The sequence below is a fragment of the Falco biarmicus genome, chromosome 9 (genome assembly GCF_023638135.1).
Source record: "Falco biarmicus isolate bFalBia1 chromosome 9, bFalBia1.pri, whole genome shotgun sequence".
Classification (NCBI taxonomy): Eukaryota; Metazoa; Chordata; class Aves; order Falconiformes; family Falconidae; genus Falco; species Falco biarmicus.
In genome coordinates this window covers 5,525,787-5,544,876 of record NC_079296.1, presented here as the reverse complement: position 1 = coordinate 5,544,876, position 19,090 = coordinate 5,525,787, and the positions used below count along the sequence as shown (strand labels likewise).

Genomic DNA, 19,090 nt, shown 5'->3' with positions numbered 1-19,090 from the left:
CATTTGCAACTTCACTTATGCTCTGTTTTATGATTCCCCACACTTAAGTTTTAAACCACTGGTTTACTTTTCTAATGGTTAAATACATCCTATTGAATCAAAGACAAATGCTGAACCGTCAAAGGTTAAAGTCATAAATACTGGATTTGTCCTAAAGTGATACCTGATTATTCAAACATCTCACTTGAGGTGCAACATTAACTTGTGACAACAGTGATTTGCTGTAACTGTTCTCTTTGTTGCAGTAATAAGTGATGCAGTTGTTCGGAAGAACAGAACAGTATGAAGCAAATCATTCACACATCTTTGCATTTCTTATCATTAGGATTAGCCTGTTCAGTATCTGCTCCAGTTAACACGCTTCCTTCTTCCAAACTCTGTGGTTTATTCCTTCCAAATTCATTGTGAATTGAATTGGTTTGGATGCTGTATCTAATCCTCGGCATTATGTTAAACCTGCACCGCTGGCTGCAGCAGTGAGGAGGGCGGCCTTCAGCTGTGCTCTAATTCTGACGTGGGATGAACTCTGTCCACATCATTGTACCAACAGGAGCTGTAATGCAGTTCTGTGCAGAGACACAGGCTCTGCTTCTCTCCTCAGTTTCCATCTGTCCCAACAGTTTCAGAAAATTTGGCTGTATGGGAAGAGGGGTTAACTGGTTTCTTACTAGGGCGCAGGAGACATTTACTCAGAAGTAGAATTACCATGGCAGAAAATTGAAATTGATGTTTGCAAAAGAGCAGTAACAGTATTAATCCTATTTGTAGTGGCTTATCAAGAGGACACATACCTGTCTTTCAAGCTCAAGCTTGTGGTGATTTGGAGACTGTGCTGGGTGAGGGCTGTGCTTCTGCTGCCCTTCTGCTGTTTGCTGGAAGCACTCGGCCACATGCTTGCTAATAGGAAATACTTTCAGAATGTAATATGGGTGATCCCAGCCCTGTTGCTGCACTGTTGAATCTTGGCAGGAACATCCCCACTGTCTGAGAGCCTTAGAGACATTTTAATTTACAGGTCTTTCAGCAATGCCTGGACACAGGGTTATGTCTGGGCTCACTGATTCAACACACAAAGCACTGAACATTTGGCAGTTTTTTCCTAATATGCAGCATCAGCATAACAGTAAACCACAGCAAAGGTTTTTAACGGATGCTGAGGTTTCAGGTTAGGATTTTTTAGATGCAAGTGAACAAGTAAAGCGTGTTACCTTGGGACTGGATCTGGAACAGACCTGGAAATGCTTCTGAACCCAGAGCGTTGGGCACATAATAGGGATTTCTCCACACCTGTGTGAAGTATATAAACACTAGCAGCACTCTCTCTGTGTCACCTCAAGAGAAACTCTTGGCTTTTGAGTCTCCAGGATTCTTGAGAGCTGGAATGACATGTTACGTGCCCTGAAATTTGCAATCATTGTTTTAAACCCCCAACCCAGAGCAGAAAAAGGCACTTGCAAGGAACTGTGATAAGCAAAACCATGGAGTATCTTAGGAAATGTCTGCTGCGTCCTCAGCTTGAGCTGCAGCAATGGCATTTGTATCTCATCTCCAGGTACCACACTACGTTCAGACCAGCACCCACACCAGAGATCCAAGCCCGTCTCAGGCAGAACCCTAGAGACAAGGAAGAAAATATCAAGAAGCGTGTGGAGACCTATTACAGGAATGTCAAGGAACTGGAGAAGTTCTATGAAGATGCCTTTTACGTTAATGCTGACCAAGACCCTCACGTTGTCTTTGAGTTTATAGAAAGCTGTATCATTACGCCCCTTCCATGCAAAAAATTAAAAAGCTTATAATTAATAAGGATGTTCTCTGGAACAGCTGATTTTGAATTTTTCCCTGTAACATTTGCAGTCTGGTCACTGAAGTGGCAAGTTACCACCAGTGAAGAGGAAGTCAGCCAAGCTGTGTTAAATTTGAAGCTCACCAAGGCCGAGTGAAGTACAGAGAGTAAGAAATTGTGCTATAGGGGAAATGTTTTTGGCTTTTGTTTTGTGATGCAAGGTACGAAGCACTGTGGCTAGGGAAGTTCCTGTGTTTAATTCAGTGTCTTTTTCTGATTCTGTGATCCAGTGAATAGTAGTTTTGCCTTAACTGTGTAACGGCTATGAAGCCAATTTGGAGTATTAAAGCTATTAGATGTGTTTGTGTCTTAATTCACCTGATGCTTTCCACAAAACTACACAGGCACTACCTGCCTACCGCACTGTCACACTCATTGCAAGCAAACACAAAAGCAAATAGGAAAACAAAGCTTGCAGCTCTGCAGGGCACATTCCCCAAAGACAGCTGCAGTGTTTTGAGGCCAGGGTGCAGAGGTTTTTGCTCCCTTGTTAACTCAGATTGCTTAAAAAGTTCTGACAAAACACTTGTCCCTGTCACCCTGTTCTGCAGTCCAACCCTATGGATGGGCAGAAAAACTCAAAAAAACTGAAAAAAATACCCAGAGCCATAGAAAACTGGTTACAGGTTCATCACTTTCAGAACCCAATCAAGGACATAACGAGCTGCAGGAGCAGATAGGTTACTAAATTCTGTTTTCTGTGGCTGCCCTGACTGAGCTGTGGCTAGGCAGGTTGGTGCCTGGATTTTCTTTTTGCTTCGGCTGGATTTGGCAGCAGTAAATGCTCAGGTGAGTCTTTCTTAACTGGAAAATCTGTGATGAAAACCACAGCACTCTGTTAGCTCAGTCTCTGGCTGTGGAAATGCTCATCCTTAATGTTTCTAAGAAAGGGGCGTGATTTGTTGTGATTCAGAGGAGCGCTGAATTTGATGCCTCTATTATGTCTCCTTCTACTTCTCCCTTGCGTATGTGTGAATTCCCCTTGACCAGGGGCTGGGGAGGAGCTTCATGCTTTCTCCTGGAAGCCTCTGTAGCTGGGATGATGCAGGAGGCACGTGCCTTCTCCTTTCGGAGAGGACAGGCCTCCAGAAGCCTTTTGGGTTTGGAGGACTTCTCCAGTCCTGTTGCTGTAGATAAGTTTGGGTCTTTGTTGCTGGCTTTGGTTGTGTGTCCCCAGGTCTTCAGGGAGTGCTGTAGAGATGTCCGTGCCAAATTGCCTCCTCGCACCTGTTGAGTAAATTCAAGTGGGGAGCCCCTGGTTATCCAGGTGGCTACGGGGATGTTGTATTATGTTGGGAGAGTTTAAGGTCGGAATTGTCAGTAGCTTTGGGGGGGTTTGGTAAAGGGGAATTAGACTTTACAGCCTTGAGGGCACCTTTAAAAACCTCAGTATCTTTGAAATCTAAGAAAGCCAAATTCTCTGGCAGCAGGCAAGCGAGCCGAGTCCTCTGTGCCTCTTGTGCCAAGGAATTCTGGCTTGCAGCACCGGGCTGAGGTAGAGGCTGCTCCCACGACGCAGGGCCCAGACACAAACCCTCGCGTAAAGCTGGGCAAGGGCATTTATAACCGTCCTACCTGTTACAAATGTGCTGTTTGGTAACCTACTTGGGCAGCTGTTTTTTATGCTATTGCTAGAAAGATAGGCTGTAGCATTCGTGCATAATTGGGAGCCCTTCTATTAATAATACATGGGAAGCTCATCTTGCTAATATCACCTTCATCTGAGTGTTCCTACTAAATATTTTGATAGATGAAATGGGTAGAGAGTTTATTTAAATACTGTTTGTACTGCAGCTAGGGTACAAAAGGAACAGTGCATCTTTAATTAGACAGGTACATCTGCTTAATTAATTTAGCTGTAAAGCCCTTTTTCCTCTTCATTCTTTCATCTATATGCGGACGCTATATTAGTTCCGCTCTGCTGGTTCCATAGAAACTGAGAAAAAGAGCTCGTCTCATTGAGATGCACTTGGCATGTCTGGGTACGGAGTCTCAGGTCAATGGTCAACCCCCAAGGGTTTGCAGCAGGCCTGAAGTGCAGAACGTAAGGGTTAGCAGAACATGCTAATACTCGTGTAGAACTCTCCCTCAGAAACAACTAAAACAATTGACACTCATTTAATTACTGTAAACGAAACAGCCCCTGCATCACTTTGCATAGTAAAGCCTGTTAATACCAAAAAGGTTCAGTGGGTGGAAGGAGGAATTAGGCTTTTATAATTGGAATGCAACACTTGAAAACCAATTTGGTAACTACGCTTGATTTTATTAGCATCTTATTCTGGCAAAACAAATGTTGAGCAATGAGAAAAACAAGGTAAAGAGGAGGTGGTAAGAACGCAGCAGGGACTGGACGTTACTTATTGTACAGCTTGCCCAGTTCCGAAATGGACATCCTTCATCACTCCGCTTCCCGAAGACGCTTTGTGGAGAGGGCTGCTTGGAGGTTGTGCTATACCCTATATATTATGCTGTTAATTACGTAGTTCAGTGACAAGATGAGTGTGTCCAACTGTTCCACAAACTTTTGTGTCCACTTGCTCCAAAGAATGGATCCCTTGGCACGCTGTGAGGGAAGGATGCGTGAGCACCCCAGGCAGGAGACCCAGCCCTCCTGCACCACCTCTGCAGTGACCCCCTGCAGCTCTGGCAGGTTTTCCCTGCCGCCTCCTTTGGTTTCTCGGCTTTCCCTGAGGGGCATGCGTGCCGCTCGGTGCGGTGCCAGCGCAGAGCCCTCGGGCGTAGCCGGTGGTGCCACCGTCCGCTCGCAAGGTGCTGGAGCTGCGGGGCTGTAGCAATGGAAGCGCCAGCCACGCACATCTGCAGGTCCGTCCAGTTTGGTTTGGAGCAAAGGCAGCTTGGCAGGGGCCAGCGCCCCCAGTCCTGCTTCCCAGAGCAGCCCAGTTGATCTTAAGTAGGAGCAAACTGTGGTTCTGACCCTGTCACCGTCCGTCTGTGTCGCAGCTGCCAAAACTGAACCTGGAAGGTGCCTCTTGTCCTACACGGCGCACACAGCAAACTGCCTATTCCCCTCTGCGAGCAGGTGCTCCCAGGCCGTTCTCATCTATGTGCGACAAGAATTGTTTGACTCTACGGAAGAAAAGAAAAGGTGTTGTCAGGCCCCTCCCGTTGAAGAAAGTCGGTGCTTTAGGATTGTTTTCTGGAGCTGGAGGGGTGCAGCGCGGCGGTTCGTGAGGCTGGGGAAAAGAGGGGCTGAACCACCCCCGGCGAGAAGGGCATGGTGGTGTGGCTGAAGGGCACGATCAGGCTCAGGGTTCTCGCCCGGGCTTTGTCACTCGTGTTCTGTGACAGCGGCCGCAGGAAGACTGTTATTATCAAGTTGTTTTTTTAAGTGTGAAGTCTTACATTGAAGGGCTGGGTAGTTAAGCACGCTGCTTTTTCTTGCCAGTCTCAGCTCGCGGCACCCCCTGTCCCTCCCAGGAATTCAGTCCCTTAAAATACAGATGTTACAAACAAGGATTTTATTTATTTATTTTGAATAAAAAAAGGAGCAGGATTACAATGCTACCGTCGCAGTATACAAAACATCCATCCAGGTTTGCTTCACGTTTACAAAATGTGCCATATAGACAGCATCAATATTCACAGCAACTTTGTCAGATCCTCCCATGAACTAAGTCTCAAAGGAAAAATCCAGAAACTAAAGAATAAAACTAAACTTTGCTTTTTGTTCAGCCTGGGAACGGCACGGTTGGCCTGATACGACACTCCAGAACGGAATTAAAGTAGTACAGAGAGATCAACTAGATTCGTGGAGCAATTAAACTCTCCTCTGAACACTTCCATTTGGACGGCTCTTGGGTTTTCCCTTTCCAGGGCTGGCCTCCGAGCTCCACGTTAAATAACACCGCGGGGCTGGCACAGCCCTGTAACTCCTGCTGGAGGCTCTCGGCAGCGTGCGAGTCCTCCTGGGACAAAGGTCCTCCCAGCAGTCACATTTGGGTCGGTTCAGCCGCAGCCTAGGACAGCACAGGGAATTACTCCACTGTAGTTAATGCTACTAAATACCCTGTGTGCCGACTGCATTGCGGCAATGAGGACTGTCACCCGCGCGGGCAGCTGTGGCACTCCCGAGGGTGCCACCCGGATTATGGCGGGGCAGCAGTGCCCCAGGTCTTTTGAACAAAGGGTGCTAAAAACGGAGTTAGCATTGAAAATAGCGACAGAGTAAGAAAATTCCAGCTGGCACCAAGGGTCTGGGAACGTCTCCAGTGTAAAGTATGAGTTAGAACAGAATACAGCCAAAGATTAGCACAGACAGATTAAAGTGAGAGTATGTACACAAGGCCCTCCTCTGTCAGAAGTGAAAACTAAAGCTCTGTGAGCACTGCGGTACATTCATAGTAACCTCTGTGAGCTGTAGAAAACTATCCTGGATTAAGAACTTCCCTGAGAAGGCTCAGCTCCATCTTGTTAAGATTCCCGCACGCTGTAGAGGCAGGACATGGCTCCAGCTGAACAGAGCCAAGCTCGACTTGTCCTTGTTTACCCAGGTGGAGGGGAACAGAAGCAGCTTTCCAAGCAGGTGGTGCAAGGGAGCTGTAAGCTGGCAGGCGTCTCCACACAGGCATTTGTCCCGGTTCTGGTTAAAGACCAAAGCCCACCCCTTTTGATGCAATTCCGATAACCAGCGTCATTTCTGAGTTTACAGGCCTGATGCAGAAAGCCTCAAAAGGAATACAAGAGGGGGATGAGGACAGACGTATCGATAACTACTGTGAGCATTTTGCGTTTTATTTACTGAGAACTCATAAACACCTTCTTCCAGTTAAATGCTTATTATAAAACTGACTTTTGCTGTGACTACCACCACTTTGAGGCCAAGACTGCTATTGCCCATCCTTCCCACTGCAAAAATATGAATGAGTGCTCTGCAATGTAACAGATTTTGAAGTTTAAAGTATTGAACTGCTACTAACTACGCTGTTATAAGGTGACTGCTGGAAAGAATCCAATAAATGGCATGAACTAGGTTGTAAAATGCCAACAAGCACTTGATCCTGACTGATGGCAGGGGGCAGACACGTGGGGGGCTCTCGCCGCTGTACCCAGCCCCACTCACGCAGGAAGGCAGACGAGAGAGAACGAAGAGGCAACTTCCTCTTCTGCAGCCACCGTCCTGCCCCTGGGAGAGAACTGGTGGTCGACACATCTAACTGGCCTCGCGAGTCTGTCTCAGGCACCAAGTTTAGCTGCTGCCCAAAGAGTGGCACCTTCAGCGATTAACCCCGACCTGCTCCATGGTGAGGGTGAGGAGGAGCAGGGATGGGCTCTCTGCCTCACTGGCTCTGATGTCGTTACCTGTAGGTGGCAACTGAGACCCCAGCAGCTGTGCCCACGACGCTGCCCACAGCTTCACAAGCGGGGCACATCGTAAAGGTTGGGCTCTGTACCTGAGAAATTAAAACTTGTACAAAGAAGTCTCCTGTAAATGTTAGTTTAGGGCATAACAGTACAAGTGTGATTTGTTAGCCTTTAACTAGGACTATAAATGTTTGCATTCAGTTCTTTTATGTCAAGAAACCCTTAATGAGGATAGAATAAATGCTGTTATGCTGCCCATAATCACTGATGATACATTAGCCAGTGGAGAACCTGGTAAGTTTAAGGAAATCGGGGAAGTATTTAATGCCTGTATGTATGTATTAGCAACCGTAGTGTTTTCTCTCTAGAAATACACAGTAGGATTAATAGGATGGGGGAACACGGCAAAGGAAAGGATGATTGAATGATGGAAAGTCCCCAACCCACAGCTGAATTAAGGTAAAAGGCAGCAACGAGTCCCACTGTCACCAGTTCCAGAGCAGGAGGTGTAGTCTGGAGACCCAAGACAGAGTCCTCCTGATCCCAAACTTCCACCTTCATTCAAACAATGGCAGCCAGCACCAAGGCACTCAGAAGCTGTACGGTCCAGAGCTCTTCCGTGTACCTATCGAACCTGGCCTGGCCTGGATTTCTTCATCCCAGTGGAAGAGGGATAAACTGGTTATCAGCACGAGTAGCAAATCTTAAAAGCTATCAGAAGGTACTTATCAAGGACAATGACACATTAGCTTCAGACACAGAACACAACATCTCTGCTTATTAATTCTCAGATGCAAGAGCAAGTACCGCAATCTTTTTTTTTTTTTTTTTTAAAAAAAAAAAAGCAGCAGCACTTCAAGAACCGCTTAGTCTCTGCTGGAGCATTATTCTTCCTCTGGAGATGAGGCACCATAAACAGCCACGGCATTCACCACCAAACGGCAAAGGAGTTGAGGAGAGCCTTCAACTAGTCGCTTGATTATGATCTTGCAAAACTCAGGGCAAAAACTTAGTGAAATAAACTCTGATTTTGTGGGATTTCCTCTTTGAATACTTATCTTGGTGTCTCAGAACAGCCTGGGCCTAAATATTGGATAGCTCCATGATGTGTTCGTTTGAGAAGTCAACTCTGTTAATGGCAAAACAGCACGAGGCTCTGGCAGCACGTGCTCGCACCTCCCTCGCCTGCTGCCTTCCTCGTGTGGTACGAAGCAAGCGGTTTCTTAGGACAACGTGAGGGATAACGCATCGCAGGGCTGCTGCAGCCCCCTGGGTCGTTACCGTTCTCCAACAGGAACGGGACTGACCTCTGTGTCCCCAGAGCTGCAAGCCGCGAGCCAGGGACAGACACAAGGCTTCCCAGAGGAACCTTAGCTGCCAGCGGGGCAGGAAAGTCAGGCAAGATCAGCGCCACAGGTTAAATGTTACTGCTCTGAGGCACGCTATGCTACTCAAGCCGATACTGGTTAAAGATGCACTTAGGGACCAGTGATGGTTTAAAAAACAAATTAAATCACAATACCTCTTTACCTGTTGTGAATGGGCCGGGGTGAGGAGTGAAAGCTTTGTGCTAAAGGATCTCCACTGGCATGCAGACAAAGCCGACAGGCATCACTGGCTTTAAAATTCCATTCTCCCAGCAGTCATAAATCAGGTTAAATAAACTGGCAATGGTATACTGAGTATCTACTGCCTTGAAAGACAAGGAAAATAAACATTAATGCTGCAACATTAATGCTAGGTGTACTAGAGCTTCTACACGTCTACAGCATTAAAACTGATTCCAGGGAAATTCAAGACAACTGCTAGAAGTAATCACCAGGAATTAATCTAATGATACCATGCTGATCCTTTTGGTCAGCCAGACTTAAAGCAGATCAGGATATCATTATGGTTTCTAAGCCAGTATCAAAGAAATGTTCTCTGACTTTTTTTAAAAGCACTTACACGTGGTTCTGGAGCGCGCTCTCAGCTTTTCCGCAGTCAGGTGAATCTCTCACTGGTGAACTGGTCAAGGACTTGCAGCTTCCACTTAGAATGTTTTCTCTACCACTGTGAATAAACCTTCTGTTCAGCTCTTACTGAAAATTGATGTCCTGTTCCCCCCCAAACCCCATCAGCACTGGGAATGAGAAGATAAAAGCTGCCCCAGGTACAGCACCTGGCCCCAAACTATGCACGCGTTGAGTGTCGAGGCTCCTGTTTGTTTTACTAGATACTACCACGATCTAAATTTTCTTTCTTTGCAGATACACTGAAGTAATTTCAATTTTCAATGCACAGCAATAAAAAACTAAACATTTCTTTAATACAATTATGGTATCACTTCCAAGGATATTTACAAACAAGGCTAATTATTTTACAGATGAATGTGCTTCTGCTGTTCTAGGCTGCTATATTAATATTATTCTCTGCCAAAGCACTATCATGCTTAATGCATGAAACACTGAATAGTAAGGACAGCTGACTTGTTTTAACATTAGCTGAAAAAAATTTGCTCCTACTAAAAATCAAGGAATGTTAAGAAAATATGCATAGTCATCGAATCAAGGAAGCGTAAGCACCAACCCACACATGCATTGCTGGAGACTGATACCATCAGGACAATTCCTTGATTTCTCAAATAGCTATATAGCACTTCACACACAATTAGAAGTGTCATGAATCACAAACAGGGCAACACATCTGAGTGTCTAGATTGGTACTCCGAAGAACGTAAATACATAAACTTTGGATTATTTGACAAGTTAACAAGACAAACTGTACCAAGTAACTATACACATTTTGGAGGTATTATTCCTCTAACACTGCATAGGAAGTTGAAAAGGATTCTTCTGCTCCCCAGAGGAACTAGATGCCAAAGAGAGAAAGATGTTTTTTCTGATAGGACAGTTAGAAGGCAGAATAAATTTCTGGGCTCAGCCATGCTACATCACTGGCGTATTTCTGAATTTCTTGATGAGAACGTCAGGGTTATACAAGAATAGATTCACCAGACCCCACGACCACCTGTGGAAACCATGTTAGCCATAGTGGTGTTTGGGTTTGGGATGCTTTGTTTGGGCTGTTATTATGGAAAGAGAAACTGTCAGCTGGGAGTGATTAATTCGGTGTCAAATTCTGTAAAACACCATTACTGTAGGAGGGAGACTCTCCATTCAGTTGAAGATAGGGGAAATGGCTCATGGTTTTGGTAACCGACTTACACTGGAAAAGATGATTCCTGTTGGTAGAGGCTTAAGTGAAACAAAAGGCTTATATGTTGGCAAAAGCTAGGAAGTAGAACAGTTCAGAAAAAGAAAGAGGGGCAGAAGACTTAGGAGCATTGGACATTATATATATATATTAGTGTTCAATCTAATTGCTATTAGTTTAATAATTATTACATATAAAAATTCTTCTTAACGATCCATATTTGACCCAGGCAGCCAGTATTACCCCTCTGACTGCGATACCGTTAGAACAGTTAATAGGCAGTTATTCTTCTAGACTTTAAGTGAAACTAGTATAAAGGCCAATTTCTTTCCTGTGGCTAACCGGCAGATGCTTCACTCTGCAAGAAGGTAGAACCACAAATTATTCTGATAGTTTTAACATTCTGCAGCAAGTGCCAGTGCTTATTAAAAAGCAAATGAGAGCACTACAAGCCGAAGCCTTCTCTACCCACCAAGACCATTCAAGAGGCAGCTCCGCTGTTCCCATGCCCGCTTTTGGGAAATCACACAGCTGTCAGGCAGAAAGGACAGCTCACACCGCGTGCTTAAGACTTCAGTTCCTTTTCAGTACAAGGAAGCGTGTCCAGCTGTTCATGCTTCAACGGGGTGCATTTCCATACTGCTTTATAAACTCGCTCTTGCAGATGTACTCCTGTTTCTGGAGCATGGAACGGGCTCTGGCCTTAAGAAGTTTCTAGAACCGCCGGTGTTCTATTTACAGGGCCGTGGACGATGTCTTCCCCCTCCAGTAAAGTCTGTATTCCTGTGCTCTGTGTCCTTTGAGACTGAAGGGAGCTTATGCAGTAGAGAAAATACTTTCAACCTTTACATAGCTGTTCTCTAGAACACAGGAGAATCACAGAACGTGCAAGGTCCTTGCAATAACCTCTTGATCCATTCAGGATCTGTAAATAAGAAAACAAGTTGTTTAAAGCTGGGGGCAGAGATGAACACAGGAATGATGCCCGAGATGGTCAAACCCCGAGACTGTTTGTATATGTTCACCATGCAGCATTAACTAAGAATTCAGAGGAATCCAACTCCATTCCTGCCTTGAACTTTCAAGTAATGCCAGTTTAACTTCCACTTCAGTAGGAGACATAATTAAGGTGAAACAGTGCATGCTATATCATTACATACTCATTTTATTTCTTTTTTCCTATGTAGCTGTTCAGATATCATCACCATGCTAAAATGTAGTGTTCTCATTTTCTTAACTGAAATTAGATCTTCTGCATAATGGAGTTCTTTGTTCCCATTTCTTTGTCCCTCTCCAATATAAGGAAATTAAGTTTACAGCCTCTCTCTACAGAGGTTTAAGCTGTGTAGTTGATCCTTAGTGCTGACTGGAATACCCACATACTATAGGGAGAGGAAAAGTATCACCTACACTTTAAGGCAAACTGTTAGAGAGTACACCATGGGTTTTTTAAAGTGTACTGGTTGGGAAGAAAAAATTTTCTTGCACAGCTTGTCCTTCCTCACATTCTGAAAATGCAAAGCCAAAAGGTTGACTGGCCCCTGCCGCCTGCCATTATTGCCTCTGAACGACGTACTCACGGCAGGTCTGGGGCCGAAGCCAGCAAGGTGCCAACTGTTTCTTAACCTGTGCTGGATCAATACGGCCTGCACCGAAATGGAATGTCAAAGACCTTCAGCTCCTGCAGATCTGGATGCTAACAGATTCAACCAGAATATAAACGAACCGTTGTAGCACTCCAGCACAGATTATGTGTTTTGCCAGCTCCCATTAAAAATGCAGTATTTATAAAAACGCAGTATTTATAAATGAACTTCTGCAGTCACTATTTTGTAGTTAACGTATGCCACTAATGCATGGACAACAACAGGACTCCGTGAAGCACAGGGTACCGGTACTTCACATGATAACTGCCTCAAAGAGAAAGGTCTGTGAAACTAATTCAAGTCATTTTGCAGATAAAACTTAAGACTACATAATCCTGCCCTTTTTGGCCATGGGAACAGTTTACCTTCTGGGGTTGGATGCCGTGCAATGCTGTCATGAAGCAAACACCTCCTGTATACCAAACTCTGGCAGGACTGGTACGTTAGAAAGCACCTGTGAAAGGACAAATAGTTTTATCAAGAGGCTTGGGGTTTTATTGTTTTGTTTTGCGACCTGCTGTTAGGCCCTGACTGGAGGCTGGGTTCTGTTCCCAACAGACCTTGCTTTCTGAGAGTAAGGGCAGTAATGAACCACATTAAACATGAAAATTAATAATTTATTAATTCAGGTAAATGAAACTGTGCTAGCGTACCCAATTACATATGGTCACAAAAAAGAAAAAGGCCAAAAATCAATAATACCATTGAAAAAAAGTTTCAGCGTTGGCCAAAAAATTTTAGCATATAGTAGAAGAGGTGAAAAGCTTGAGAGTCACTGCACAGGGGAAGACCCACAGTGTCTTTAAAGTGCACAGACTCTTTAGCCAAGCTAGCATGTAGTACCTGTTAGGCAAAGGTTTTTCTTTGTGGCAGACTACTGACTGGCCAAGTCTGCAGGGACAATCACCATGTACTCAGCACATTGATGTTGGAAGATTTCCTTTTCTAGATGTTCCAGATCTTGTCTGATTTCTCAGTGTGGCTGTTTCCAATAATCTTTTGTTAAATTACTTTGTTTTCAAATGCTTTGGTAGCTAAAACAAACCCTCCTTCCTGTGCTGTTCCAAAGGATGACTTGTGCTTTATTTCCCCTCACCTACTTTCTCCCTGCCCCCGTCCTCCCCCTACTTGAAGGAAAAAAGGTAAAATGATCAAAATCTTAAATTTTGATATATCTGTTTATATTTGATTTTTTGATAAAATTATTATTTAAAAAACAGTGTACTGGCAGGAGAACCAAATCCAGTCTACAATGTCTACAAGTTAACTGCCAGCAAAAATCGCAATTAACTGCAGCATGGATAAAACATGCTTCGTGACTTTTTACTCCAACACTAGGAAGTGTTTTAAGTTAGCTATTTAAGTATGGTTAAATTACCCAAAGGGCAGCAAAAACTCTTTAAGACCCAATTACCTGAGCCAAATATGTCCGTTGGAGCAGACCGCCTGTTTGCGATCGGTGAACGGCAGGATCTCTTTACACAAGCTGCAGTGCTCTGGAAAAGTCTGTTTGTTCATTTTCTTTAAGATATGCCCAATCAGCACCTGGGAATACACAGCAGTCAGCATTGTGCACAGCAAGGCAGCTGCCTACTGAAAGGTGGAAACATTCTTGGGATACTGAGATTTCAGAATATGATACAGGGTGCAAAGATCTATGCTCACCGAATTCCAAGAAATAAAAGTGTAAGAAATAAATACCTTGATAGTTATTAATTTATTATCATTTTATTGTTACCTCCTAAAGATTTCTGTCCCGCAGTAAAGGGATACAGAACTTATGAGCAATAGTGTTATGGTAAGCTACTGGCAAATTGTAAAAGCACTGAAGAAATTGGTATCACACCACTTTAGAGGATGCCACTGACCATTACAGCAATGCTTTTTCTCATGCCTCTCACAATGCATGTGCTAAAAAACGATCTCCTGTTCCGAATTACCTGGATGTGTTCTTCAGCAGTCATCTTAGAGCAAACATAATGCTTATAGTAGAACACTGATGTGATCAAATTTGTCTTTGACATTCCAATAGATATAAAACACATCCCAAGGACCTTTAAAATGTGACAGCAAACTGAAGAGGTAAACCAGAATCTGGAAGCCAGCTTTTAATAGCTATAAAAAGAAGAATCTTGTTTAAAAGATACAAAAAGCAACTTCTCCAACCTTCAATTCATAGTAACTGGATGCTAGAAAAACACAGTTCTGCCAGAATACTTTCCTAGTGAACTACTGATGGCCACACCGTGTGGCCTGCTTGCTTCCAAGACCAGCACAGAGGCCACACGACATCAGTAATGGAAGTGTGCTTCCTTCCTCTGTCTTTCTGGATGCAACGTAAAGGTTGATTTTTAGAGTTCAAGTGATTTAAGGACTTAGGTACTGAAAAGACCTGTCCTCTGCTCATACAAAGAGATACAGTCTGAGACATTCTTGTCATCACGCCTTAGGAGCGGAGAGGCTGATGGTAGTGTTCCCGCTGAAGCTTCCTTTGTCTGACATCTATATCCCGAAAACTTCACTGCCCAGCGCAAGGTTCACTGATCCCTTATGTCCTGCCACAAATGCTTACTCTACACGTTGCAGTAGTCAGGATACTGTCCTTGCAGTTATGCTTTTGTTTTGGTAGGGAGTACTGCAAGCGTGGGAAGAGTTCCTATCACGGCCAAGCATTCAATTATGGTTATTTATTGTAGTTGAATAAATGCAAGGATGCCTGAAGGTTCAGGCCATGTATGTCATAACAAAGACGTTCAGTCAGCTTGGTTAATTGGAAGCCCTGCATGAAGGTCTGAATCACTGGATTTAACTCCTGACCACCACCCCCTTCCAAACCTCTGGAACTGATCTGTCCACTGAAGGTGCACGGAGTAATGACAAGACCTGAGCTACCACCTGAACAGTCCCAGTACTTTCAATTATAAATACTTCAAGAAGTGATACTGCAAGTCTTAAAATTAGAACTGCAGACACAACTGACTAGAAGAAATACCTCCTAAGTTTAGTTTGGGAGAGATGAGAGATTAAATGAGCTTAGCCATTTAAACAAACATCCCTCTCCATCAGTACATGTTCTAAACCGACCAACAGCAGCGGAATGGCCACAGTCCTCTCCCTTTTTCTGCAGAAACTCAGGCATGCTCATTCTTTATTGTCCCTGATCCAGATTTCAAGATCTGTATTTATGTTCCCTCCTACTCCGTCATTTCAAGGAAGGACACCTTAAGCTGTATGCTCTACAGAAGCTGACTGGCAAGGATGACATGATCGCGGTTCTCTTTCCCACCCCAAAGTTGTATTTTCATTTAAGGATACAGAGGGGAGAGAAAGAAGAAACTTGTAACACCAAACCCCCGGAGCATAGAGGTGCACTTACGCGTGCTGTTCTGTCATCATAGCCATCATCGGACATTAAGAAGTCACAGACTCCTCTGGTGGGAATACTGGTGTTTTCTGTAATCCATGTGTGTAGATAAACTTCTCCCAACACCCGTTTCATGTGTTCTCGTGTCAAATGCATTTCTACTGCCTCAATTTGAGCCTGTATCTCAAGGAGCTTTTCTTCCATTGGCTCACGGCCTCCTATGTCACTTGACTGAGGAAGAGAATCATCTGCAGTGTCATCTATGTCCATACCTTTGCCCGTGTCACATAGGCTCTGCTTGCTGGCTTGTTTGGAAGTTCCTTCCTCTTGATCATCTTCAGTGCTGCCCATCCCAGGGGAATCCGATATCAAGATTTTTGCATCCTCGTGTGAAGGCCTCCACATGACCTCTGAGGGAGCTTTCTGCATCGACTGGTACAAAATCCTTAGGAGAAATAGCTTAAACCGCCAGAAGTAAGTAGAACCACAGCTCTCAATCTTTTTATCCAGCGCTTCCTGTAAGAATTGAGGAATATGTTTATCCTTCAAAATTTTCCAGCGTACAAGATCGGTCAAGTCCACTTGCCGGAAAAGGTTCTGAACAGAAGATTCCAAGAGCTGCGCAGCTGCCTCCTCAAAAGTCTTAAGGGTTACAAACTGCACTTGGTAGTTTTTGTTAACTGGGTGCAAACCGTTAGTCATGCCCTCTGTCGTGATAACTGCCAAGTACGCACCGCACGGGCTAACGGCTATTCCGTGAGTCCTGACAGAGCCAAACACTTCCGAGAGCTTAATCAGCTGGTGCTCAAACTTTAAAGCAACGTCTGTGAATATTGGAATCAGCTGCCTTACCTTCCCGTCACTGGAGCACGTATACACTGTGCCGTTCTGTTTATCCGCAGTCATAGACACAATCGGCAACGCATGAAGCCCTGTCACGTGGGAATTATGGACATTCAGACCAGCTTTGGATATCAACAGGAGACACCAAAACACGTAAGCTCCTCTTGCAGCCACCACCAAGCTGCAACTACATTTCTGGTAGGGGTGGTAAAGAGGAATACATTTGATACTATGCACGGGTAACTGGTCCATTTCTTGCCATAAGACTACGGGTTGTCTCAGTGTAAAGTAGCCTTTGACTGCTTTTAGATTGACAGGAAGGATCTTAACCGGTCCAAAAGCGCTCCCTACAATAAGTCCGCTCATCTTTCGGTTGTTATGTTCATATTCCCACCAAGACAACACGCTTGGGGAATTTATTCCAGACTCTATGGTATTGCAAGAAGTAATTGATTCCTTACCCAGAAATGGAAGCTGGAACTGCCAAATGGCAATGTTACCGTTTTCAAAGAGTACTGCTAAGAGCACGCTACCGACATCCCGGCATTCATTGTTGTGTTTAACCTGCTGAGTGGTGCAAATGCCTGACCACTCCATGCGCACTGGAGTCTGCATGCTGTGCCGCCGCTGAAATTCCGAGAAGTCTCCTAGTTCTCCCCTGGGAGTGTCAGCCTTAGAAAGTTTGTAACTGGCTTCGCACAGACGCTCCCCATAGATTTCTGTCAGGTCCACCAGCTGCACCCACTGCAGCCTGTTGAGGTTTGCGTGGATGGTCAGTCGATTGTCCATGGTTAAAGCGGCAAGCAGGCACCTTCCATTTGCGTCGCAGCCCAGCGGTGACCAGCTGGAATACTTGAATCCTCGCATAGGCGGCAGCGACTTCCCCTCGGGATTGAATACTCGATCCAGCATAAAAGTTTGGCTAACCGTCGGATCCACTGAACTTGCAAACTTCTCCTTACATTCGGCTACCTCCTTTTTTGGACCAACCTAAAAGATAACAAAAAGAACTTTTAAAGCAATTGTAGAACTTTGTTTTAGGAAGACTTCCCTGGAATTGACTTCTCTGGAATTAACTCCCATTTGAAACAGAGCATCCCCTATCAGCACCTGTATCACACTATCCAATGGTTAATTAACATCGCTCTTAAAGACTTGAGCTTCACTGTTGGCTTGAATCTGGATAGTTTTGACTGTCAGCTATTGAATCTTTTGTCTGCTGAATCAGCGAGCCTGTTTTCATGTGTCTGTTCCAAGCGTGTACATGGCATAACACTCAAACTGCGAAGCACTCTGTTGCAGCTCAAGTTATTCCATATTCTCAGCATGGTCTGGGGGGAAAAAATTCAGATCTGCAACAACAGAATTATTATTTAATGAGATGTTCACCCAGACCTGTTGCCCCTCCGTGCTATGCAGCGTTAAAATGTCAGCTGCACCCCTGAAGCCCAAACCAGCCCCTGCTGCAAAAATCTTTCTGCTTAGGGAGCAAACCAGGAAAGATTTCTACTTTGGAATCTTTGTCCTCGGAGTACTGGATCCCGAGCGATCCTTAGGAAACCCGGTATGCTTCAGGATCCCTGAAATCCGCTGGGTGCCGGGATACGTCCCACCCCGGCACTCCGGGGCTGCCGCTGGGCATTTCACTTCCAGACCCACCGAGGCAGCAAGTGCTGCCCGCGCTGCGGTCGGCTGTGCGCGGGGGGGCCCGCAGCTGTCCCACCGCCCGGGGGCGCGGATCGGGGGCACCGGGGCCTGCCGGTCCCTGCCGCCGCGGGGGGCCGGGCCGTACCGGGCCGCTCACCTTGAGGAGGCATGCGGCGGCGGGGGCGGGCACGGCCGTGCGGTGGATGACCATCTCCTGCCCGCCGCTGTGCACGTCGCTGAGCTGCTCCAGCACGGCGATGCTGCGGGCCGTGCTCACCGACACCCGGTGGTCCTCCGACCAGGCCAGCGGCTCCAGCCCGCTGACGCCGTGCTGCAGCCGCACCGCCGGCTCCCGCCGCACCGCCGTCAGCCGGAACCCGGCGCTGGGCGCCGCCGCCGCCGCCTCCTCCACCAGCGAGTCGAGCCCCAGCGGCGGCTCCTCCTCCCCCGCCGCCAGTGAGGGGCTGCCCCCGCGCTCCGCCGCCGCCATCTTGCCGCCGCCGCTCGGGCCGCTCGGGCCGCCCCGCGCATGCGCCGCCGCCGCGCCGAAGCCCCCGGCCGCCCCGGCGGGGCTGCCCCGCCGCTGCCTGCGCCGCCCCGCGGGCCCGGCGCCGCGGCCGGAAGGGTCGGGACCCCCCTCGCCGGGTCCCTGCAGCGGGGGCCCCGGGCCAACAGCCGTGCTCGTGCGAGGGGGCCCCTCCGCCTCCCTTCCGCCCTCACGGGCTGGGCCCGGCCCGAGGGGCGGCCCCGGGGCCCTGCGGGAGGCGGCGGGGGACATGGCGGCGGCCGGGCCGCTGCTGCTCAACCTGCGCTCGGCGCCGCGGGAACGCGGGCCCGCTGCCGCCAGCCGGGTAGGTGCGGGCCGGGCCGGGTCAGCCCAGCCCTCACGGCCGGCCCTCTGCCGGGAGCCGGGGAGCCGCCTCGGGCCGGGACCGCGGCTCTGGGCCTCGGGGGGGACACGGGCCGGGGCCGGGGCCTGGGGGGGGAGGCACGGGCCGGGGCCTGGGGCGGGGGGGGGCGAGACGGGCCGGGGCCGGGGCCTGGGGGGGGGGCACGGGCCGGGGGCTGGCCCGGGGGGTCCGTGCTCAGCGGGGCGGGGGGAGCCAGCCTGCGAAAAGTTATTAAATGGAGACTTTGGTTCGGCTCCCCCCGAGATGGGCCCGGTACCTGCGTAGGGGCCTGCGCCCCCGCGGTGATGGCTGTGAGGGGCGAGCTGGGGGCGGG

The 19,090-nt window shown here is 47.1% G+C and overlaps 3 protein-coding genes across 9 annotated transcripts in view; 2 read left to right on the top strand and 1 right to left on the bottom strand.

The window, feature by feature from the left end:
- Positions 1–2,147, top strand: part of AK8 (adenylate kinase 8) — a 72,760-nt gene extending 70,613 nt beyond the window's left edge. Inside the window, exon 13 of the mRNA XM_056351112.1 lies at positions 1,553–2,147. Within this exon, the coding sequence (XP_056207087.1) occupies positions 1,553–1,799 (247 nt within the window). The 3' untranslated portion in view covers positions 1,800–2,147. The remainder of the gene's footprint in view (positions 1–1,552) is intronic.
- Positions 2,148–4,869: 2,722 nt separating this feature from the next.
- Positions 4,870–18,036, bottom strand: GTF3C4 (general transcription factor IIIC subunit 4). Its single transcript, XM_056351976.1, has 5 exons — positions 18,024–18,036; positions 17,730–17,770; positions 15,389–17,209; positions 13,427–13,557; positions 4,870–4,936 (listed from the first exon to the last, which is right to left on the bottom strand). Exons 1-5 carry the CDS (start codon positions 18,034–18,036, stop codon positions 4,870–4,872), a joined length of 2,073 nt encoding a protein of 690 aa, XP_056207951.1.
- The window catches only part of DDX31 (DEAD-box helicase 31), a 51,030-nt gene continuing 49,972 nt past the window's right edge, over positions 18,033–19,090 (top strand). For 3 of the 7 annotated variants that reach the window (XM_056353059.1, XM_056353060.1, XM_056353061.1), the window contains exon 1: positions 18,033–18,717. In XM_056353059.1, the coding sequence (XP_056209034.1) occupies positions 18,070–18,717 (648 nt within the window). In that variant the 5' untranslated portion in view covers positions 18,033–18,069. The remainder of the gene's footprint in view (positions 18,718–19,090) is intronic. The other 4 variants (XM_056353058.1, XM_056353056.1, XR_008824125.1 and 1 more) reach the window with 3 other exon arrangements.